A 26,031-nucleotide genomic window follows, 5' to 3' on the forward strand; every position below is an offset into this window, starting at 1 on the left:
GATCTTTAAGGTCCCTTCCAACCCTAACCGTTCTATGATTCTATGATTCTATATATATGTAAAGCTTTGAACCTCAAGAATTGCCATTTTGCTTTTTACAGTGTTAGCAGTTGTGATGTTATATACGTCATACCAGAGTAAAATAAAGCAAATGTATGAACAACTATGCAAATAAAATGAGGCATTTGTAAGCATGAGGAAACACATTCTCTGTCTGTTTCAGGTATGCTGGGTTCCAATCTCCGCTTAAAACCAGCAAAAGACAGAGTTTACAATACTTTTGATTTGGCATTGTATCTTTTGTTCCCTTTAATTTATACAGTAAGTCAAAAAACTACTAAGATGCTGCTGACAGCTCCAGTTTTGACAATGTCTCTCCTCCATCAGGTCACATGTGAGGAAACTGTCTTTCAGAGTGTGCAACGTAATGTGTGATCTCCTTGAACACAGGCTTTGTTACTGATAGTTTCTTTATGAGATCATTTGGCCCTTCCCTTTTCCCTTTCCCCTTCCCTTTCCCTATAAATGCCTAATATTCTACATAAAACTTGTATATGCGATGAATGTAGTGTTACGCAGATTGAGGAAAAGAGTCCTAGAGGACAGCCTTTCAACCTAAAGATGAAAAAGAACTTCTCAGCTTTCCAGTAAAATGCTTAACAAAAAACTGCTTTCCAAGAAATCTGGCCGGATGACAAATTATTTCCGTGGAATTTGTGTATCAATTAGAGCTATCATTTAGGGTTGCTATTAAGTAAAGCAAATTTTTCTAACACAGTTTTATCAGCTTACCTTCAATATCTTTTAGATTCATCTATGTGCTATTTTAAGAATAAAAGCTAAAGGACAAACAGCAAAGCGATTTTACGACAGCACCTATTACTTGTGATGGACATAAATAACAAAAATACCCAGTAAAACACGCAGGATTGTAGTGGAGAGAAGGAGGGAATTAGTGAAAAAAAAACCAAAACAACCAAAAACCCAAACACAAAAAGTTTAGGGAAGTATTACATCCATGACTTTTAGCTCACAGAGCAAAGATGTTTCCTTCTTAATCAAAGGCTCTTTAAAGGATTAAAAGAGAAACCAAATGCTTTTATACTCTTATTTTACATTGTATAAAGATTTTGACTTTTTCTTTAGATGTAAACTATATTTCCAATCAAGTATTCACTGGGTTTGAAGAAACAAAGGGCTACAGGAAGCAAACTCAAACAGGTAAACCAACTCTTAAATCTAGCAAAGATCTACCAGACTCAGTGTGAAGTTTAGGTGGGAGACTGCAATTTAAAAACAAGGATATATGCTATAACCTGGAAAAGTAATAAATCAAGGAAACAACCATAGGTTATAGTGCAATCTTCAGCAACCCAGCTTTCAATCAAGATAGGCTGTTTGCTTGAATGAGACGTTGTAATACAGACAGGAAGTAATTAAGAGAATTATTACAATGCATGTTACACAGCTGGCCAGAGTAAAGGTCTTCCCAGCATTTTGTCAGAAAGCCACATTCAAAATTCAGAAGTGGAAGTTTGTTGCTGCGCAAAAAAAATCAGTGTGGGTAAACAGCAGTGGAAACTTCCAATCGCTTGAGTCACTATCAGCCATGACAAAACACACATGAAACATGGAATTTAAGAAGATGACCTACAAAATATTAGTCTTCAAGTGAGAATTGCTATAAAGTGTGCAACAGCCTAAGGTTTCAAGTCATAGCAGCAAACTTAGCTTGAATGTGCTGCTCACTGAACACAAAACTCTGTGGTCTGCAAGAATCCGCAGTATCCGGGCTTTGTTGGTTGCCACTGATATGCAGCCTATTCAACAGCTGAAGATAAGGGCTTTATCCTAATGTTCAGGATTATAGAGACTTGCTATCAGCATCCTTGCAGGAACCATTTTTTCTCAAGAACCAATACTTCTCTCTGATGAAAGGATTCTTCTCCAAGAGCTGATACTGCTAAACCCAAGATCAACTCTTCTTAAGTACATCTGTATTTCCAAGAGGGAAGGGAATACAAATGCATTGCGTTATTTGCATGTGAATTGCTTTATTTGTTTTCAGTATACCATGAAGTATACTTAAATATTTTTGACGCCTTTTCCTCCTTTCTGATTTACATGTCTATGTAGAACCATTCAGACACCAAGAGCAACACCTAGCTTTGTAAACACACACATGAAAATTGTCATAATAAATGATGTGAACACAAAATTTAAAACTGCCATTAAATTAGACCTGATTATTAATTACACTAAAAGCAGTTAAACCATAATGTGATAAAGTAAAACATCCTTTATTCTCGCAAAAAAAAAAAAAAAAGAAGGGGGGAGGGGAAGTGTCTAGCTCAGTTTTACCTTTCAAAAATAACCCCCAGGAAAGGCAAACTTCTGACTGTACCTTCTGGTGAAACAAATTATGACCTGCAACTCAAAGAAGAACTGTTTAGAGCAGGCATGTGGCATGAAGTTCATACTGAAAACCGCGTGGCAGAGCGGTTTCATTGGCAGGTTTGCATAGATGAAAATAAAGCAGTCTTGTCACTGTACATTGCATTTGGTAATTTTCACGGTCCATAATAGATGTATTGAAGCATATTTTGGTACAAGAATAACAATTATTGCTAGTTCTTTTCATTACAAGAGATGCCAAAAGGGCCATTACACTGCATACTAAACAAATACACACACAGTTTGTGACATAAAAGCACAAGAACAAACAAAAGTGTTAGAACAGGGATTACTCCAGGCAGGTTATTGATGACTGGCAGAAGTTTCCTATTTACTTGATAAGCGGTTATTCTTTAGCTATTTATTGAAGGAGGATGAAACAGAGCGGGGCTGTTTGTGGCACCACTCCAGCACCACTAATGCTACAGTTTCACAACTGATGAATTACAGTCTCAACCCGCGGGTGTGGAAATAGGTCTTCAGTAGTTCATGAAGAAGAGAAAACAAAGAAAGGGTCCCACTGAATTAGTGCTGTCTTATAGATGGTCGAGTTACAGGATTTTGTAAAGGAAACAAGTATCAGAATGTGCACGCTCACTGCAAAAGTGCCTTGACTCACAGAATTTATGTCCTGCTCTACTCTAATTACAGCCTGTTGGGTACACGTCAAATTGGTGTGAAATACGAGCAAGAACAGAAGGAGGCTCTGCATTTCCTTTATGTGTCCCATAGGAACATGTTGGTACTCCACACAAACACAATGAGGATTTGTTATCTCTGTCTCATGCTGCTTAATACTTTCAGGCTCTTAAGCCATAGTAAAGTACAATACATTTTGAAGAGAAGTAGAGGGAATATTAGAACTCCAGCAAGCTGAGTACAAACTTATAGATGGCTTGCTTCCTTTCAGGGAAAACCTGTTTATTCATGGAAGAAGATAAAATTTATAAAGGTACTGTTTCATTAATGGATTTGATTCTGATTTTTTTTTTTTTTTTGAATGACTGGAACTTCATGTTATGTGTTCCTCTTTGCACGGATATATCAAACCTAAAGAAAAAACACAAAATAATTCCACCTCTGTTTGAAATGTTTGTTGCTGAACTGTTTAAACTAGCTTTGTTGTTAAGTGGAGGAATAACCCCCCCCAGTATACATGGAAGTGCATTAAGTTTTGAATTTCCAGCTTGGACTGAAAACGATTCTAAAATCAGTCTTGCATTTTAACTTAAACCTGATAAAGACAGTTCTTTTTATGATTTAAGCAGAGCTTTAATTACACTTAAATATGAAGTTCCTTCATATGTAACATTTAATAACATGCGGATAATATATCAACAAACATTTTTAAATCTTATATTAGTCAATGCTGTTGTATGTAAACTGCAGTGGTCATGACGTACTCTACTTTTTTTGATCAATCTCTAAATTTAGTAATCTGCAACAATTTTACCAAAGCTTAAATTCATTACAATTATATCAGTGTTATTATATCACCCCAATGAATAAACAATGATTAAATTAGAGGCAATCACATTCAGCTACATCACTTTATATACCGAAGCACATACAATAAGAAGGTATATGCAGATGTATAAGTAGTTTTGATAATTTTCATTGTAATATTTGAAAGTAATACCTTGTTACTCCCTCTTATAACAGGATTTTAAAAGGGACATATACTGATATTTGTGCTGTAAACGTTGTTTTTTTTTTTTTACCATGGCACTTGGTATAACACAGAGTGAAAGCAGTTTGTCAACTATAAATGTTTTACAGGCACAAAATCATCAGGTTATGGGGAAAAAAAAAGAAAGGATCAATATCAAGTTTCAGAAAAAAGGTATCCGCAGCTTTAAGGGAAAGGGAAATTAGATTATTCCTTGGGATGAACCATTTCCAATTATAGATGTACAAAAATATAAAATAATAATTTAAGCCTGAAGTCAATTAAAATGGTCAAGTTCTAAAACTCCTTAAAACAGGCTTTAAAAGAGAAGATTTCATAGATAGCACTTTAACTGCACAACACGGTCGGGTGCTGTTATAATAGGCAATATTTTTTAATAACTTTGATCAAAGCTTATTAACCTGCAGCATCAAACCATCAGTGGTTTGGACTTCATAGGAGAACTAATTAAATTTAAAGGGCCATAGCCTCCTGAAGGCATAACATGCAATCCCAAGGCAGGAACTTGAGTGAAGGAGATGAGAACATTTGCATAGTAAAACAGTGGAAAATGGCAAGGTGCTTACTCTTATTTATTTTGGGCATTAGAGCGACTTTATTGGAACCAATTTTGAATCTCTCCTCATCATCAAACACGTAGAAAAATATGAGCACTGAAAGTCTGAGGATTCACTTAATATGGAATATTTCCATATATGTCCAGAGGGACCTTGACAGGCTGGAGAGATGGGCCTGTGAGAACCTCATGAAGTTCAACAAGGCCAAGTGCAAGGTTCTGCACGTGGGTTGGGGCAATCCCAAGCACAAGCACAAGCTGGGCAGAGAATGGATTGAGAGCAGCCCTGAGGAGAAGGACTTGGGAGTGCTGGTAGATGAGAAGCTCAACATGAGCTGACAATGTGCGCTGGCAGCCCAGAAAGCAAATCGTATGCTGGGCTGCATCAAAAGAAGTGTGGTCAGCAGGTCGAGGGAAGTGTTTCTGCCCCTCTACTCAGCTCTCGTGAGACCCCACCTAGAAAACTGTGTGCAGCTCTGGAGTCCCCAACACAAGAAGGACATGGAGCTACTAAAGCGAGTTCAGAGGAGGGCCACGAAGATGATCCGAGGGCTGGAGCACCTCTGCTATGAAGACAGGCTGAGAGAATTGGGGCTGTTCAGCCTGGAGAAGAGAAGGCTCTGGAGAGACCTTCTAGCAGCCTTCCAAGTACTTAAACAGGGCCTACAGGAAAGCTGGAGAGAGACTTTTTACAAGGGTGTGTAGCGATAGGACAAGGGGCAATGGATTTAAACTGAAAGAGTGGAGATTTAGATTAGATATAAGGAAGAAATTTTTTACATAGAGGGTAGTGAGGCACTGGAACAGGTTGCCTAGAGAAGTTGTAGATGTCCCATCCCTGGAAGCGTTCAAGGCCAGGTTGGATGAGGCTTTGGGCAACCTGGTGTAGTGGAGGGTTTCCCTGCCCATGGCAGGGGCGTTAGAACTAGATGATCTTTAAGGTCCCTTCCAACCCTAACCATTCTACGATTCTATGATTCTGTGTGGCAAGAAACACAGAACATTAAATTTCATTTAATCCAACAGATTAAAGGATCATGAGATCCTTCCTTATCCCAAGAAGCAGTAACTTCCACTGATTTCAATGTGAAATATGACTAAGGAATTCATGTACAAGACAAAATAAAATAGAGAGAAAGCAAGTTAAATGCAAATTGGTGCCCAGTAGCCTTGTTTTGTCTATAGGCAGCTACATATAATAGCATTTTAACTGAAAATAACAGCAATAAATTGTAAGTAAAATACTTTCTTCCATTGCTTATTTCCCATCTGCTATAGTATCCTTCATATTCATTATAGATTTCAGTATATAACATCTTTCTCAGCAGCTGTCAAACACCCGGGAAACGAATAACCTTCTCTTCTCTGGTCATCTTCCAAACACTGTGAAGAGGGAAACTATTACCCTTCATCTACCTTTCAGGCTCCTGGGAAGGAAGTAGAAAGGGGCAATGTTTATTCAATCCTAACTCCTGTTTAAAAAGCTTTCTGACATATGGACCTCTAAAGTATTTTTTAGTTAATAAAAGGCCTTCATTTATGTCACAAAGACATGAATGCTAATCATGACATCAAATGATGTCTTCTTAGTTTGATAATCTTTCTGTCATTTTAGGTCCCCTAGGAGAAAGGACTCAATAGCTAGAGTAAATAATAATAGTAAAATTTAGCACTGAGCAGAAGAAAGTGGAATCAGTATCAGCTGCGTAGTGTTTTGGATTGTCCTTAATTGCAGTAAGGATTTCTGCATTCTAAAATGAAGAAACTTCTTGCATTAGTGTGGTGGCATCATGCTGAGTCACCAAGTTGCTCTTGTGAGCTAAGAGAAATGATGACTGGTAATTTCCAGCCTTTTTTTTTTTTTTAATTTTAAAGAAAAGAACACACACATACAAAAATAGGTCCTGTTGGCAACAGGATACGAAAAGAACTACAGTCTTAGTCCAATCAACATCTCTCTGTAATCTTTCCAAATGTGCTCTAGGTGCTTTCCATCTGTATGTATCATTCTTTCTACTATGGCAGGACCTAGTGGTCCCAACCAAAAATGATGACCCAGTCAAACGACAGAAAATAGGAGATATTTGATTAAAGAGTTGAAGTGAAAGACTAGATATAACATGTGAGGGAGGAGTGAAACAATGAGACAGCACATCAGCAGTCTCAAGTGAGAGGCACCTGCACAGTTCCTGGAATTTTGTTGAAGTACCAATAGTGAAAGCAACAACTATACCTGGTTTAGGTGGCTCAACTAGAATCTTACCAACTCTGGAGTAAAATACATAACTAAAAAATCCAAAACCAACCTCCCTGCGCTCCCAAGAAATAGTCACACCTCCCCATTCATGAAGAACTGCTTAATAGTAGGAGGATTTCCTTCCTGTCCTCCTTCCAGAGCAGAAACACTCTCAAATAAAAGCTCATAGGGACCTGGCACATCATATAGAGCAGCTGTTTAAGTACTTATTAAACTGAAGTGGAAGCAAGAGTTGTGTGTCTTTTTCAGTCTCACAGTCACAATCCTAACCAATATGTCAAATATATTTACCCCATGTTCATGGCATGATGGGCAAAGCTGTTGTATAGGAAGGCATACAGTATTATTTATAAATGTTGTACTCTGTCTAAAAGTTGTGCTTCTCATATACATAAGTTGTTTTCCTGATTGCTTTACAATAAAATACCTACTAATTCAATTTAAATTTGTTCTTTTACAGTACAAAGCATTAACTACATCAGTGTGTAGATTAGAGACAAAAACTACCATGTTCCAGTTGATTTTGGCTTTAAGCTATGAAGTAGAAACTGCTACCAAAAAGCAAACCATAAATCATTTTGAAGGAAAAGAACTCGGGAGTGCTGGCTGATGAAAAGCTCAACATGAGCTGACAATGTGCACTAGCAGCCCAGAAAGTTAACCGTATTCTGGGCTGCATCAGAAGGAGCGTGGCCAGCAGGTCAAGGGAGGGGATTCTGCCCTCTACTCTGCTCTCGTGAGATCCCACCTGCAGTACTGCATTCAGCTCTGGAGTCTCCAACACATGAAGGACATGGAGCTGCTGGAGCAAGTCTAGAGGAGGGCCACGAAAATGATCCGAGGGCTGGAGCACCTCTGCTATGAAGACAGGCTGAGAGAGTTGGGTCTGTTCAGCCTGGAGAAGACAAGGCTCCAAGGAGACCCTCGAGCAGCCTTCCAGTACCTAAAAGGGCTACAAGAAAGCTGAAGAGGGACTTTTTACAAGGGTGTGTAGTGATAAGACAAGGGGAAATGGCTTTTAACAGAAAGAGGGCAGATTTCAATTAGATCTAAGGAAGAAATTTTTTACATTGAGGGTGGTGAGGCACTGGAACAGGTTGCCTAGAGAAGTTGTGGCTGCCCCATCCCTGGAAGTGTTCAAGGCCAGGTTGGATGAGGCTTTGGGCAACCTGGTGTAGTGGAGGGTTTCCCTGCCCATGGCAGGGGGGTTGGAACTAGATGATCTTTAAGGTCCCTTCCAACCCTAACTGTTCTATGATCATACCTACAAATGGTAGTGTGAGCACCCAAACCCTAAATTTTTAGGTAAAATTTTAGGTTACAGTTTAACTGCTATTGTAGGGAAAAGACCTCTACACAAAATTTATCTGAAATGGAACAAAAAAATGTAACTGCCTGCTGCGCAGGCATTGAAAACCTACCTGATAGCCTTGCTGAGTATTCATGCATGAGTAAACTCATTTTTGTAGAAGACACAAGAAATGGTTTTATTCTGTGATTTATCTGCTGTTATAGAGGAAAAGCTGTCATAGTACAGCCGTTGCAATGCCCAGCATAACACAGGTTGTGTACTCCAAGTTCATGCTTCTTTGAACAAACTCTTGTCTTTTAACAAAAAGTATACCATCGTCATTTCAACACTGGCAGTGATGGATAGAATCCATCATAACTCACTTCAACTGTTCCGACAGTTAATTATCCTGTCAGGACTGGTGTCCCACTTTTGTCTTTTTCTAATATTAAGTTTCAGTTATTCAAGTTCATTAAACATCTATACCTGCTGGAGAGAAAGACAATTTACATTGACATCCTTTTGTAATGTAATTTCTTTTAGACCATGAAAACAATGATTGTTTAAGATACTTCTCAGCATTTCATTTAAATAATTTGCTTATCCCTCCACTCTTACGACAATGTTATTCTCTCCAACTTCCTAACACATTTTTCTTCAAATCTAGATGTCCAAACTTGACATAGCACTCCATCAAGGAGCCAAATCTTATCTTGACTCAAAATCCCACAGTTCCTTTTGCCATAAACGTGCAAATCTGGTTATTTTCACACTTAATGTCTTCTTTGATTTCTTTTTTTTTTTTTTTTAATATTTAAAAATCATTGTTTCTTAAGGCAACAGTGTCTATATGTTCTTTGATTTCCAAAGTAGCCTTATGCTAGACCAGTAGTTGCCTATCAGGTCAGGCAAGTAGCACTGGGCAGTTACAACCTGATGAGAGGTCAGGCAGACACCAACAGAAGTAATGTGGCCCACGCTGGTTCCTGCAATGCCAGGCGGGACAGTGCAACCGCCCCCAAGAAGAGGAGACATATAGAGCAGTGCGCAAATGTTGTCCAAGTAGCTCTTGGCTTAGATAGGTGGGTCCACCTAGGGAAGACTATGGCAATCCCTGGAGGTACCCAACTTTATGCAGCAGAAGGAGCCAGACAAAGCAAATCCTGAGAGACATTGTTGGTTTTCTCAAGTGAAGCGTAGCTGTCAAAGGACTGGAAATCATGGCATTATGCTGCTTTAGAATGCATATATTTTGTTTATAGTTGGTGTATCACAAAATGCAAATTGGTTTATACAAGTTATCTTCAATTTCTTACTCCACGGACACAAGGACTGATAACTTTCCATTTTTATCTTGAAATAGACATACTACCTTATTTGAGAACACACTTAGGTGTTAATTTCCATGTTATAATTTCTTGAATAAAATGTGGTGCAGCATGATATCTTACGGAAGTCAGTCTATTGCTTTATTAATTTTACCTTCATCAGCCAGCTGGTAATCTCACCACAGAAGACATGAGTACCTAGTTTTCAACCTCTGGTTTCTGCACCTCTACAAAGACTGTGATTAACCATTCTTACTCTTTTTCTTAACATTTTTCTTCATTGAGTCTTGTTCCAATATTTGCATAAGATCAACACCAGACTGATACACTCATAACTGAATTTGTCAGTTCATTTCCTTTTTCTTGCAGTAATTATTGCAAGCTTTTTTCTAAATCCTCTATAATGCCCTCAGTGCCTTGAAAATTCTAGAAGAAAAACAGTTAAGAAAAATCCTCGGCCACCTTTTTAAACTCTGCAGTTCAACATATCCTGAGTGGCCAATTTTAAAATGCCTAGACTTCACAGCTGCTGATTCAGGTCCCCCTTAGTTTCTAGAATAGAATTAAGTTACTTTGCAACTACATCTAGTTCTCCCTTCTAAACACAAATCAAAAGCTCTTATATCGTTGCACTAACAGGCCAATAACAGCTGTATACATGTTCTCAACTGACTTGAAGACTGTTTGTTGGCCTTCTACCTCCTGGCCTCAGATTCTTTGCCTTTATATCATGTGGTTTTCTTCAGTCATCTCCTGCAGTTGCTACTTTTCATTTATGACAACCAGCATCAGCTTTCCACTTTTTAAATTTTGGACATGTACATACACAAATGCACACTTATTATGTGCATATGGGCACATATACACACCTGCCTTCACTTTCCTTGAAAGTAGTTTTAAATTATGATCTTCTCTCTTGATAATAGCTTTCACCAATATCTACTAAAACATTCTCGAAGATCTTCTAACTTTCACTGACTCCCACAGCCAATGACCCAATGACATTCCAAATCCAAAGGAAAATAGATGTAATGTTGGACTAAGGGATAGGAAAACTAAGATAAACAGAAAATTTTGAAACATTATCTGTATTATCTTTTATGCCTTACAGCCCTTGATGCTTGATGTAGCTATTGGCTTCATTATCGTGCTCATGTCACTCCAGCCTCAATTGCTGTCTTCTTAATAGAGACAGTCTGCCTCAGACCTCTTTTTACATGTGAAAATCCTAGACCACACTAAGATATTCAGTTCCTATCTGTGCTTTTCTATTGTTCAAGGAAAGAGAAAGCAGTATATACAGGAAGAGTATCAACTCATATAAGTGATACTCATTGTGCAGGTTCAAGAATGCCACTACCATGAAACATGTGAGTGTGTTACTCGAAGGAATAAGTTTATAGTCTTCATATTATTTGCAAATGTTGCAGTCGGAAGAACTCCCTAGTCATGATCAAAATTGTAGCCCTCAAAGGCAACAGAAAGCACAATTCTGTTTACAACTTAAATAAAAATACAGTTGCTATTTTTTCGCTATAACATTCATCAGTTCAGTCTCTCTTGACTGCCTGAGTAGGGCAATGGGTGTTTGTTTTCATTTGTAAATACATACGACTATGTTAAAACTTTCACTGAGCTAGTTAAGCCCTGCTGAATCTAGCAAAAGAATCAACACTTTCCACTTTTCCTTGCCTTTTTACTACAGTATTTCCCACCACGTAATTTGAACTGACCAAATATCACTTGCAAGCAAAGATGTCTGAACTGAAGAGCATAGTACAACATAAAATTATTTCTTTCCATGATTGCAACTTTCTCCATTTGTCTGAAACTCTGCCTACTTTATATTACATCAGAAAGTCCTCAACAGAGAGGCTCATATGAGCTACAAAGCTGAATACCACTGGTATCAGGGTCTTGAACAATTCCGGCTCTCAGTATGCACAGTAAACTGTTGTTACAAGTTGTTGTCTTGATTACCTTTACCTATGGTGGAAATAGAAAGCTCCAGTGAGAGAATCCATAGCAAACTTGCAGAACTGAAGGGAAGTTTATAAATATATATAAAACCATATGGCAAGTATCAATGCAGTTTCAAATAGCATTTGTCCTGTATATCTCCACTAGTTTGCCAAAATATGCCAAAATTTCTTATAATTCACAGTGATATCTTGTATTGTAGAACGGGCAATTGCTGTACCCTATATGCTTTACAAATCTCTAGTCCTGGAAAAATTAGTCAAATTAAGTTTCACGAGTATCTTCATGAGGCCAAAAATTCACTGACAAACTAAAATTAATTCTGCTATAAATACATTTTTTCCATTTATGCACATAGCTATTTTTATAGCTGTTAAACCTCCTCTCTTTCCACTTTTTAAATACTGTTGAAACTGTCAGGAACTACATTTTACATTTTAGCAGTCATTGCACACACATCATGATTCCTAGAATTTAAAATGGAATTGTTGATGGTTCAGATACTGTTAGACTGTCATTAGCTCTGGAAAGTACATAATTTGTCATTTTGGAAGAAATGACAGTACCTTCACTTGTACAACATGCTTTTAAACTTCCTCTCTCTAATTTGAAAATGCCAGTATTATACTCTACTTCAAGAGAGATATTTTTAAGGCTTGCAGGTTGACTTGTCACAGAGCAATTTGTCAGGTAGCATTTTGTCTTCGTTAGAGTATATTCACATAAAGTGACTGGCCTGTCCGTGACACATTCTGACTTACCTGATGGTAATGAGGCCTGTGTTAAATTTTCACTTTCCTCATCAGTGCTGCCATCATAGTCATTTTCTCTCCCTGTAGCTGTCTGAGTGGTAGCTATACTATCCCTAGGAAAAAAAAAAAGCACATCTTTGACATCTATTATCCCTACAAAGAGTTTATAATTATTAGGCAATGAGGCAATGCAAGCTAATAGACATCAACATAAAGTCCCCATGTGGAACAGCTTAGCATATTCACATACAAGGACAGATAATAAAAGGTAAGTTATGATATAAAATAGCAAACAATTTAAGGTGTGTTGTAGTATTAGAATGATTCATCTTCTCTGGATATTTTTGAAATAAAAAGTACATAAAACCATTTAGATTTAGATATTTTTGTTTCCCAAAGGACAAAAGGAATCAAATAATTCAGGGAGAATGCATATGAAAGTATCACCTATGGAAACAGCAGAGACATACTCTGACTGGAAAATCAACTGCAATCTAACAGAAAAAAAGGATAGATTAATAGAATATTTAGTTCTTGCCTACAGTATCCAAAGCAATATGCTGCTATTTGCAGTGACGCCACAAAGAATCCTTGGCTTTCTTGAGTGTTAGTGTTGTTTTGGATAACCAAGCACTTCGCCAGGAAGAACTGTCACCCACTGTTAGAGCCAAAGAAATGGAAACTAAACTGAACTAAACTACGCAACAGGTATAATATCATACAACTTGGGAAAATTAAGAAATACCTTGTGCATTTGGCATCTGCTGCAGATTCTCTAGCTTCGTTCAACAACTTCTGTAAGTTTCTTATCTTTGCCTTCTTTTCATTCAGCACCAAAATAAACCGGTTATAGAGATCTGCCTCTAGTTCTTCTTTAGCTTCCACACATTTTTCCAGCCTACAATGTAAAATTAACTGTTACATTATTTCTTTTTAAAAGTCTGTGTTTCCTGGAAGAAAATTCTGTAGTGAGGCCAGCCTTTCTACCACAGGAATCCCCATACCAAACCACGCGTGACTAGTCCAGCATCTTGTGTCTGAAATAGGTGAGAAGCAACTTTTTTTTTTTCACAGAAAAATACAATGAATTTTGGTACCAAAGGGAAAGTTTCCAGGGGGAAAATTTTCTCTTCATGCTCTTTTTGATAGGTTCTTGCATCTGAGACAACTAAAACTTAAATAGGCAAGTGTTCTTTAGTTTCAATTCTGAAGTTTCTATGCTTCACCATAGCAGGCATACCTTAGCAGGATATACATAATGAGATTACAAACAGATACGATTAAGTTTGGCAGGTCCCAAATCTGGACCACACACTCCAACTGGAAATATATTTGAACAGGGGAAAAAAAAAAAAAGAAACAAGAAATAGGCAACTCCCCTCCAATATGGGCTGAGATGACCACCAATACCTTGGGCAAACGAGACAGCTCCAGAACTCCTTCCTTACCAGGATTCCCCAGGCAGAAGTGAGTGGGTGATACAGACCTTTGCCTGAGAGTTTTCCATCAACAGCCTTGCATATCTTGTTCTGGTGAGCGAAACCAGTTCCTGGCAAAACTCAACAGGACACTGCAGCAACACCTGATGGCAACTGTAATCCCTTACAGGCATTCAGACAAATAACAATGCTAATAACTCCAGTGCTGCAGACTCCGGTTCAAATTACACAGATACAGAGCTGAGATCTCAGTACACTCACAGCCATCACTAGGCAGATTTTTGGTTTGATTGTTTGGTTTTGTTTTTTGTTTTGTTTTTTTTTTCCCCTGAACAGATCACAGTTACTTGGTAGAGGACTAAACATTTACAATATATATAAAAATGTTTTAAAAGCTTTTATTTCACATCTTCAGAGTAAAATATTATTCATGTTTTTAAAGGTTTAATGTGCACCTGTAGGAACACCAATGTCGGTAAAATGAAGCACAATGGAAATATAAAATTAAGAATATGGATGTCTACTGTCTCATGAGCAAAGCAAACCTGAAGTATAAGCAAACACGAGCACAATAAATGAAGTGACTTATAGCAAATGCGATCCTATATTTACTTATTGTATTTCATAACTTTCCAGCCCTTGGGTTGAACGGCAAACATTTTGATAGTTGTGTTCATAACAAGCTAATAAACACCTTGATAATCTTACTGATCATGTGAACGACAGTATTACAGCAAATACCCATAACTTAAAAACAACATTAACTTCATCAACCTGTGCAAGGTTGGTAAAAAAGTTTAGAAGGCTTCCTTTGTTATTAAACCCAAACATATAACAGATTTAAAAAATATTAATTTATAAGGTAAGAAACTTCAACAGACTTCCTATATAAATAGCGATCATTTTGTTCATAGATCAAAACCATACATGATGTAAGAAGAAAGACAATAGAAAATAATCTCATGAAGTATTAAGTCTACTGTGCAATGCTTTAGGGATATGCTTGATAGTTGATAAATAATTCATCTAATTTAAATGCAAATAGCAGAACATCATTACCATATAGATCGGTTCAATAATTCCTAAATGAAAGATCATATGTACTAATCAAGTACCAGGAGAGTTTCCACCTACAAAAGGCAAGTTAACTGTTTAGTGGGGAACAAATAGACAATTCACAAAGAATCATAAACCTTAACACAGGGTCCAGAGCGTCTTGATCAGCTCATAGAAGGAGAAAGGTAAGGACAGAAATTGCTTTCCACTTATCAAGTAGAATTCAGCCATTAAAAATAAGACTAAAAAGAATTATATTACAGCTGTTGGGTAAATCGTCATTTACATGCTTGAAATTAATTATGTCTGTATACATGAAAGTGGAACACAAGGTTTTTGTGCAAAAATGGTAATCCTGTCTGTAACAAATCTTACAGAGAAGGCCCCTCTCCCACACACAAAACAATACTAACTAAGGAAAGTGCTTAGTACTGTGCCTTTACTTTGCCAATGGACTGGTTTGTGTCAGAGCAGCTGAAGTTGGTTTAAATAGTAACATCAAGACATTTTGCTGACGTGGCCAAAAAGGTGTCATACGAGATCACTTCAGTGAGGCCCTTGAATCCTGCAAAGACATCCACTGACAAAAATCCACATCGCTGTAAACTCCGAATGAAGTAAAGTTGATGCTCTCTGGATGTTAAGCAGCACAGTACAGGAACCCATTGCAAGACTAGCCAATTTCTTCAGCCTTTGAAGCAAAATATTAGCATCTCAAAATACAAATACTGACTATATGCATAGATTAGAACATTAACTCTTTCCTGTACAGGAAATCAACTAGTAGTATGCCATCAGTTAATCTTATATGATTGTTTTCAATTACATGAACACCTTTTTTGATTTTTTCCTGTTGTTTAAAGTAATACATATATAAATACATTCTCCAGACATAGATATGATAGCGATTTGGCATAACAGTCAATCAGTGCAAAACAGTATCAAAATAATGCTATATTTGCTAATTATATGCCTTTAAAAATACACTATTATAAGGCACATGATGATACTTAAAAACTGAATAGTAAAAAGCAACAGTCCTCTGCTGCTTGGGAACAGGGATTCATTAATTATGCAGAACATATGTGTGTGGGGGGTGGCTCTGGCTGTAACTCTGCATAGCCTTTAGGATTCACTCAAGCATGCATTACCTGAATTACGTGACCACTAAGCAAAGCTGGCTGGGTTTCATTCCAATACCTCATCGGTTACAAATACAAACTTTAATTGCAATTCATCACATGCTTGTGCCTGTATGTGATTTGTCTCACTAAAATACCATCTCTCTAGGCCCAATAAAGAAGCTGCTCATCTCAAAGACAACTTTCAAGTACAATGAAAATAAACGGAAGTTAATGGCTAGAGCGGTGCAAGTCTTAAGTGCATGTGCTTTCCAACTTCTATATTCCTGGATCTTTCTGTTTCGTTAGCGTAATGCTTTTATTGTGCCAGGCACACCCAGGTTCACAGCCATCAAAAAGCTTGCACAACCTACTGAAAGCAGCTAGTATTAGGAATAGTTACGATTAGCAACTGAGAAAATAAGGTAACTGTCCAGTTCTAAGTGCTGCCTAAATGCAGAGCAATTGCACATGCTTCACTCACAGAGGTTAATATGAACTATGCAACTTAATGTCATTTATGTATTTTCCACACTCCAATCCTAGAAAGAAAAAATTCGACGTCTCTGCTATTTATCCTTGTCCTCACTGCTCTAAAATGGTCTTGCAGCACCACTCTATTACATTTCAGATTACCCTTTCCCCCAGCACTGGCAATGGTATTGAATCTTGATGAGCTACTGCTGAAGAGTCAGTTTCAAGCACCAAACTACCTAGCCTGCATTTATATCAACTGTCTGTTGTTTAAATATACTGCCACTATAGTTGAACCCAATATAAATTAGCAGCTATTTTGATTTTGGCTTGTTGATACTCATTTTAGACGTTTGATGCAAATTACACACCGCACCCAAACAAGAAATTTAACTTGTGTTTTATTGGCCAAGGAATTATTTTGCTACAGATTATTATTACTTTACATTTACCATCTTAATTATTCATATGAAATAAAAACAACAGCTATTCTGTCTGATAGTTTAACTCACTGATCCCTGAGGTGTGCAAACACGCTTGCTCCCAGAGACTCACTTCTAGCATTTTCAAGATAATTCTTTTGAAAATTTCCATAGTCTCTCTATTTAGATCTTGCCAGATAGTGTCTTGGTAGTTTTGATTTTATGTTTTTAGATCAAGTGCTGAACAATCTAGCTAGCCAATAACTCTCACACTGAGGTCACCTACGTATAGGTCATTTCCTAAAAGCAGGGAAATGTTCAGACAGGTAAAATCCTACACTTAGGTCATCACAACAAGCAAGACAAGGAAAATTAAGGGAATTACAGCTTCAATCAGAAACACTCCTAACACCTTAGACGCTGTACAGCTTAGACTAAAGTGCGTAAGTAATTTAACAATTTGATCATGCAGGGGATTTCTCTTCAAAGGTATTTTTGGATGGCTCCTGCCTTTCGCCTTTATGAGAACCTGAATTGCAGCGGGAAGCGGCAGAAGCCATTTCTGTACCTGCCAGCACCCAGCTGTTTGCAGCTGGGTGGATTCGCTCATGTACATTGAGGCAATTGCCAGCAGCAGATCGGGGCTGGTATTCAGCCCATGGATTGCTCACTAGGCAGATTTACGCTGCTGAATGAAACTTGCTTGCCATTTTACAGACCGAACGGAAAGCAGAACAAGTTTACACCTCAAGAGACCCCAGATTGCTTCAGGGCAAAGCTGCTGAGCTGAGCTCACAGAACCTTCACAATGGTCAAGAAAATTAGACTAGGGAAATGGAAATGGGATGATTGAATTATTCCATCCAGTGTCCCATGCTTAAACTGAACACACATAGCTCTTGGAAGTCTGTCTGCAAGCTATGTTTTAATTCTAATGAGGTCTTGAAGAAAGAGATTTTAAGGAAAGGGAACGGCAGGGTCTGAAACTCTGAAGCTGATGTGCCTTAGCTGCAGGCGAAGAGGGAGCACAATTCACCACATCACATGCTTTTTATTTGGTATTTTACCACTCAACACCGCTAGTGATACAGAATGCAAAGCCTGAAATTCTGTCTACTGAACAAAGACAGCCCAAGCTTTTCTTCTGCTCCAAGAAACTTACACCACTAGGTCCAGCATTTGGAGCCAAAAGAGCAAAGAGAGACAGCAGGGTAGACTGGGCTGTGACAAAAAAAATGTAAAAAAAAAAACACAAAAAAAACCCTAAACAAAAAACCCAACGCTGTTTGAATAGAAATTATTTTTATTCTTCATCTAGCAGACATGGACGAAGTTTGGTGACCATACAACTTTCAGCATTTATTTTGAAAAATCATGTTTCAGCTAGTCAGAATATAAACATACTGAAGAAAACCAACAGCTTGAATACACTGCTTCCGAGAGCATGGGCTGTCAGGCAACTGTGATTTTTTTTTTTCTCTTTGGGGTTACTCTTTAAAAGTGCCACACCACCATGGAAATTGATACAATCACTAATGCCTATTACACATTAGCGTGTAATGCAGTGCAGCATACTGGTTATACAATACGCTATTGTTCAATAAACTGTTAAGCAGTAAAACACTACTTAGAAAGGCCATATGCTTGTCAGGCAGATTGTCAGGAGAAATTGTTACTCATTTTAATGAGAGGGAAACAAAACCAACTCCTCCCAAAAGTTAGCTCTCTTTTTCAAGGTAAATTAACGCCAATTAGCTGCATTCTTTCATCAATCTTCTTAAATGTGTTTTTTTCAGATAAAGCTATAGAAAAACAAGATAAATCTCTGACTTGCATGTGCTAAGTGCTTTGTGCTAACTGAAATAAGCATAGATTACTTCAGACAGTGTGTAATGGCAGACAATTCAGATCATAAACACAATGGCAATTATAAAAATCTCTTGCAAAATAACAGTACTTTTCCCTATAACAACACAGTCATTTTCCAATTCTGCTGCTGCTTTGACATGGCAAACAGATTAGAGGAATGGCAACTTATTTCCTACTCAAAAATGTAAATAATTTAAACTGCTAGTCCTAATAAGCAGGAAATGGAAAGGAAATAATAGAAAGGAAAAGGCTTCCTGAAGAAAGTGGAGAGGATTCTACAGAAAAGAGATAATATTTCTTCTACGTCGTAATGCTAAAACCAGCTTTAATTGCCAAGTTTGTAATACTGCTTGCATCTTTGAGACAGGAGGGAGACCCACAACTACATGGACTGCAGATAACTGAGCTCAAAACACTTGTCAAGAGAAGAAAAATTTGTGTACTCCTTTCTGTATGTGACTTCAAAAGCGCTCATCAGTGAAGCCTGCACTGACAGCGTAAGTATTTGTGAATTTCTCAAGTATCACCTGTGAAGCACTTTTAAACTTACCGCTTCTCCACATCACTCCAGTTGCTGAAAAGCCTTTCATTTTCTTTTTGTAGATGCTCGTTTTTTGCCTGCAGTCTTCCCAGGCAGTCCAGACAGTAACCAATCAGCTCCTTAACCACCTCCACCGGACTCGAAACTTTCTGTAGCTTCAGAGATCCAAGTCTAAACTAGGATACAAAGAAAGAATTAATTACATCATTAGTTCTAGAAAGATCACAAAACCTCGCTCCCAATAAACTTGAATATATACTTAACAAGTATAACAAATACTTTACCGTCCTCCAGTCCAAAGTGATGTAATAAATTTGTCGCAAGAAGATTTGTGGAATATGTGGAATAATCTCCACATCCAATATTTATGCAGCGAAGATGTCTTAATGGTCACCTGTCATTCGATAGGCACAGAACGTAAGCACTGACATACTTTCTAAAGGGCAGGAAAACAGATGCCACGCAGCAGATGTAACGTGATATAACAACAACCTGCTTTTCTATAGATCAGAGGAGGTCAGTAGTATAAAGGTGCAGCCACAGGTTTTATATAAAACGCATTTTTGCCTCAGGAACTGAAAACTTCATGGTATCACTAACATGTTCTTGCCATCTGCCCTATGAACTAGCTGAAGTAACTTGCTGCCTAGTCTGGTACCCACAGCAGCAATACAACCACATAAACATTACTGATAAAACAAATGAACGTTAATTACCTTTGATTTAAAGTAGCACTACAAATGCCTCTCTATAATACTTGCATCCACCTGATGGATGAAAACTAGTCCAAGAGTTTTCCCCTTCAGGGCTCAGACAGCAAGTTCTTAATAATAAAAGGAGTCCTTCAATTAAATAGGTAGCCTGAATAATTCAATGACATTAAAGGATAGGATCTATAATGAATAGTTGTATTTATTCAGTAATACGGATGTTATACAGAATATACAAAAGGTCTGAACAGATTTGTTCTGCCTGATCTGGCAGAAACAACAGAAAACTGTTGTTTCTATTATTTTAAGGGGAATGGTTCAGCCATTCATACAAGAGTATCAGCTAAGCTATAACCGTGCAAAGCTGGATGAAGACACAAAAATATTCAGCACAATAGTTTGAAGCAATTGATGAAGAATACTAAGGCTGCTTGAAATGGGTTGCACACATTATCTTAAGAGAAGCAAATCTGAAATGAAGGAACTGACATTGGTGCTCTGCAATGGGTAGATGATGGGGAATCTGAACTACCTTAAGGTACACTTCTCCAGCTGATAGAGCCTACAGAAGTCATAGAGATCTTTTCTGATACCTCTCCACGTCTAGAAGCATCATCATTTGCCTGGCTTGACAAAAAATTAGCTGAGGGAGCAGATCCAGAGAAAAGCAGAGTGGGCTGGATGACACAATCCAGACTTTGGCGAGTTTAAACTACAGCAGAAGCAGATCTTTCAGGAAAGAAGCATCAAGATAACTTGGCTTTGCTTGGAAATGCCTACAGAAACATCGAATTGGCGAGAGGTATGTGGAAGGAGAAGGGGTCTTCTCTCACATCTTGCAATTATTAAAAGGATTGACATAACCCTTGTGGCATTTCCCTGTGAATAGAACTATTACTCATCTTTTCAACTTGAATACACAGCAATAACATCTTAAAAAATAAATACATGTAAGTGGTACATGCTAGGGAAGAGTTCAGTCTGTGTCATGGCACCTCACCTATTAAAATCAGAAATGCCATTTTATTCATTTTTTGCCTCACTTCAGTTCATTTTACTTGCGAGGGTATGGAAAATAACTAAATAAAATACATTTGCGAAAAAAATGTGTAACGTTTTTAACACTTTTTAAAAAGTCAAGTTTTCTACTATTATACATAAGGTTTTGCTGAAAAAGGCCTGTAAAAATTGCTCATAAAGATTTTAAAGGCATTGTTTGCAACAAGTAACAGTCCTTGAACATTTTATCTGTGGAAGTCTCTGCAACAACACGTGATACCATCATGAGCTTCTCCAGTAAGGTTAATTTATCAGAAAATGCAGTAAACCCAAAGGTTTAATTTCAAATTAACCACTGATCTTTCTTCTAAATTCATATGCACTGTCCCTAACATGTTGTTTTTCTTTAGCTTACATACATCTGATGGCTATAGATTAAAAGATGCATATAAGTTATTTTTGGAAATTAGATTACATTATCAGTAATCCACAGAGTGACGTGTATTCCTTGGATATCACACTTGTTGTTTGACAGCATTAACAAAGACGGACATTCACGTAAAGGAAACTGTTTTTCATCACTTGCAAGCCACCACCATGCTATACGGATAAAGAATTCATGCCACACTTGAATACTAGCTGCAGAGATAGAGAAGCACAGTAGCACAGATAAATTGCAACACAATCTTCTACTTATACTGTGGAGGAAATAACAAGAAGAGTACATCTTTTTGTCTTATATTTTTAACATAATTGAGATAAAGTAATAGGTAAATATGTTTAACAGCATTGTCCAACTTTTAGTTTACTCAGCATAAAAGAATAAAATAAGAATAACCCTAAAACAGGTTAGAGTGAGTAACAATAGATTTCAGCTGAAAGCCTGGTTCCACTCACAATCAAGATCACACCAAACACACAGCAGATATTTCAATAGCAATTTTGTAATTATAAACAAACACCAGTTCAGCCTCTTACTTAAACATACTACATAAACCAATACTGCTAGTGCAATGCGGAGTTTTGAAATTGCAAAATACATCCTCATCTTCATGGACTTCTGCCATGAAAGGATTTTTGAAAAATTTGCAAGAACAAACAATGTCCTTATTTTTGTAAAAGCTGATACACTGGAAGAAATCAAACCAGGTTTTTGGGCATGCCACCTTTTTTGATGAATTCTCAAAACAGAGAGAGGGAGAGGTCATGCTGCAAAGAACGGAGCAAGAAATAGATGTCAGCCTGATGAGCTTTTGCTGACGTTGAGAGTCAATCAAGAGGAGGTGCGGGACAGATTTGCCACACTGCCATAGGGACACAATGAATTAGGCTGGCCATCTTTTTAGGTGTTCATTTCAAAGTCCAACATAGCAACAGTTAGTCTTTAATTCAGTCTTTATACAAAGCGATTGACTATGACGTACTTTCTTACATTAATCTTCACTGTACTGTTTGTGTGTCTTATACACTGTGATCTGCAGATCATTTCTAGGAGGCCCACACAAGGCAAGCAAAGCATGGCCATTTGCAGGAGGCTTAAATTTATTAGGCAGGTGCTCACATATTAACCAAAAAAAAAAAAAAAAAATTACAAGGCTTCTGCAGAACAAGTATTCTTCTGTATCTTTTCCCCTCCCTCTGTTGTCTAATCTTAACTTAGGACAGTTGTAGGAGCGAATGCACTGCAGCTATCTTCAGCACCTCAGTGCAGAAAAACACGGGATGTTTAGACACAGTCCTAATTAAGACAAAAATAACGTGATACTGGATATGCTGTTTTGTTTTGCCTCCTTCACACCCAACGTTATACAAAGCCTACCACAAAGCCTTCTTAGGCTGTTTCTTCAACACGAAATTATTCGTTACAACGAGCTATTACACCGCCTATTTTACATACAGAAACGTTGGCACTAACAATAGTAACATTGTTATCTGAGCAAATTACAACTGATTGGCATTTCCCCCTGTAAAGAGTCCAGTGCTGAGACACTGATAAGCCGCAAAGGCAGCCAGATCCATCTCATTTCCAAGGCACCAAGGCAAAGCATGAGCCATTTGTGAAACTGTGAAGAAAATGAAATCTCAGGACAGTTTTGCTCTGAAGCCCTGTTGGCACCCCAAATTGGAAAGCAATCTGGTAAAGGAGCAGATTTATAAAATAGCACAATTTCAGATCCAAGCATTCTAAATTTGGGACAGACATGTAATTTGCAGCACTGATTAAGACAGAATTCTGTTAAAACTGAATGTCGGGGGTGGGGGAACATAAAAACAGGAGGCATTAGTTTTTCCACATATTACTTAGTTTTTGCTTGTAACGAAACCAAGAAATCTTCCAGTTATTTGTCCTTTATCACACCAAAACCACAGTAGTGAAACTGGAAACGATTCTAGAAAGATTCAGTAGAAGTGGGTAAAGATCAGGATACCATAAGAAACAGTAAACTGGGTGGGATATCAAGATAAGTAGATCTTGCTTACTGCACGAGTGAAAGCTTAACATTAACACTTAGCTAAAGTAATTTTACATGTAACATGTCTGTGATTTGGATCACGTTCCCAAGATGAGCCTCATTTTGTAAATTCCTGCACATTGCTGCTCTCTAGATCAATTTATATTTCTTGCCATTCTTCCAGCTGCTGTAGCTTTAGCTTTGTATCATCTGCAGATGTAATTAATGTGCTTTCTACTTCCTGTTTCAGATCATTCAAGAAAACATGTAAAACAGTGAAGCACTAAACACTTAATTTACACAGAGAATGAGCAGATCTGCTAGAGATCCCAGTGGACAACAGATTGACTGTGACTGATATACTGCTCCTCTTCAAAATCTGTTTTATTGTTTGTTGGGATTTTTTTTACATTTTTGTTTTTTAAAGACACATGAAGATGACTATAGAACCATTTAGAAAGTTGTGTTTTTAATCAGAAATCACATTCATCACTTATCCATTAGACCATATTTTAAGCTTAGAAATAAAACTAAGAATGGCTTATGACAAAACTGTCATTTTCCCATCACCTCTCACCCTGCCCACTGTTTGGTTCTACAGATGAGGAAAGAAGTGATCTCGACCATAAGACAGAAAATGTTTTGGAAGTAAACCAAAAAGCTTCTCAAGTAATTTTTCTTCTAGTTATTGATGTTTACAGTAAGATGCTTCATATAGGAAAAAAAAGTCACTAAAATATGAGCCAACACTTTTTTTTCCACGGAAAATTCTGAAGTTATATGAAAATTACTTTATTCTATAGAGATGGTGGATTTTAATTTTGCATTCAAAATCTATCTATATACACACTATATAATCCTTGCACTATTACATTGCACTAGAAATGAGAGTTATCACATCTAAGGCAGTAAGTATCAAGAAGCCACTTACACAGCAATGCCTGCAAGCTCTCTCTTCTGAGGCAGAATCTGAAGCTATATACTAACAGTGAGCTAATTTCCAGTAACAACGATTTTTCATTATGACATGCTAGTCTGTAAGAAAAGAAAACATTTAGGCTGGAAACTCATTGCATCTGTATTGCGGACCATGAGTTCTCTCTATATTACTGAAGTATCCTGACAATCCTTTATAACAGTATTTGTTATCCAAAATATATTTAAGGAATTCCATACTTCCACAAGCTAGAAAAAAAATATTTATTCAGACAGACAGATTTTGTCTTTTCTTGTCCTGACAGACTACAGCAGCTATATAGTGGTTCTCCGTCTCTCTTCTATGTCATGCACTTAAATCTTAACCTATAATACTTTCCTTTTTCCTTCTCTATTTTGAAAAGGATTTAAAAAATCATTTTTACAGAGAGTACACTTACAGATACTTAGGTCTGATTTTGAAATGAAAATATTCCTAGTGTGTAAACGAATTGATGGTGTTTTAATTACACAAGTCAATCTACAGCCTGTAACAGACTCATCTCTAACTCTCCTCACTCATCTTCCAGTTTTCTTATACCACCAGAGTAGGACTGCGACATTCTTGTGTTTTGCTTCTAATCATAGTTATTTCAAACTCTTAACAATCAGCTGGGTTAGCATAGTTAGTAACATCTACATCCTTGCAGACAGATGCTGAATCCTGCAAGGTATTGTCTAAGTAAATGTCCTTTCACCAGGGAAATATTATCAAAGAATTTGAGGAGGGGAAAAAAATTCCACAGCAGCCCACCAGCACAGAGCAGCTGTGCAGTCCCTTTCTGTCTTTATCAAGACCTGCAGTTTGTAATAGCAGATGTGACCCCTGTGCTGAAGCAGGAAAGCCCTGCAGACCCATATAACAACGGATTCTTTTGTCATTCTCCCATCCTGAGCATCTCTCAACGCCTTTCCTACACTAGAAAGGAGCTGCACTGGGAGCTCTATTTCTACGATAGAGCTCGGTCTCACTAGAGCTTAGTCTATCCATGCCACCTATTAATTTCAGTTCAGCTGGGTCTTTGGGAAACTAGGGAGGATGGAGGAGCAATCAGGGTGGTTTTTATTAATAAAAATCCCACAGTCTGAAACCATATGTTTTCAATACTCAAAACGCCATCTCAATAATCTCAAAAGCCAAACTAAAACAAATGCTTTACTCACTTATTTTTCAACACTTGCACAAATTTATACCTAGAAAATATTGCTAAGACAAGATATTAAAAACTACCAGCTAAAATATCCTGGTCACCTACTGATGACCTTGCCTATGGCTGGTACTGAAAGTAAATTCCTTACCACAGAGTTAGAGATTAGCCATAACATACAGGACATCATTGAATGTTGCATGAATTCAAAAGCAATACGTCTCTTACAAGCTTGCATTACAATAGGTAGTGTAAGATACAGCTGCTTTCTTTTCTCAGTTGAGAGCTGGAACTCTTGCAAGACAGACAGGCTGTGATTTCCAAAATCAGCCTTGCTACTGCCGGTTAAATATCAGCTACCTCTTCTACTCCACATACACACAGACTCTGAACTAAGATAGAACCAATACTCTAGATAAAAGTAAGTTTTCAACTATGAAAATACCTATGAATTTAAAAGAGGAAAATGTTAATGAAAATTCATGTACAGGGTAAAAGAATATGACCTACAAATGA

At 37.5% G+C, this 26,031-nt stretch overlaps 1 protein-coding gene across 1 annotated transcript in view; it reads right to left on the bottom strand.

Annotated features, from left to right (window-relative positions):
- The window catches only part of XRCC4 (X-ray repair cross complementing 4), a 187,315-nt gene that overhangs the window by 84,391 nt on the left and 76,893 nt on the right, over positions 1-26,031 (bottom strand). Inside the window, exons 4-6 of the mRNA XM_086629505.1 lie at positions 19,240-19,406; positions 13,054-13,206; positions 12,318-12,421 (exon numbers count right to left, since the gene is read on the bottom strand). Coding sequence (XP_086485631.1) covers positions 12,318-12,421; positions 13,054-13,206; positions 19,240-19,406 — 424 coding nt within the window. The remainder of the gene's footprint in view (positions 1-12,317; positions 12,422-13,053; positions 13,207-19,239; positions 19,407-26,031) is intronic.

This window comes from Tauraco erythrolophus, chromosome Z (assembly GCF_009769465.1).
Source record: "Tauraco erythrolophus isolate bTauEry1 chromosome Z, bTauEry1.pri, whole genome shotgun sequence".
NCBI classification, from domain to species: domain Eukaryota; kingdom Metazoa; phylum Chordata; class Aves; order Musophagiformes; family Musophagidae; genus Tauraco; species Tauraco erythrolophus.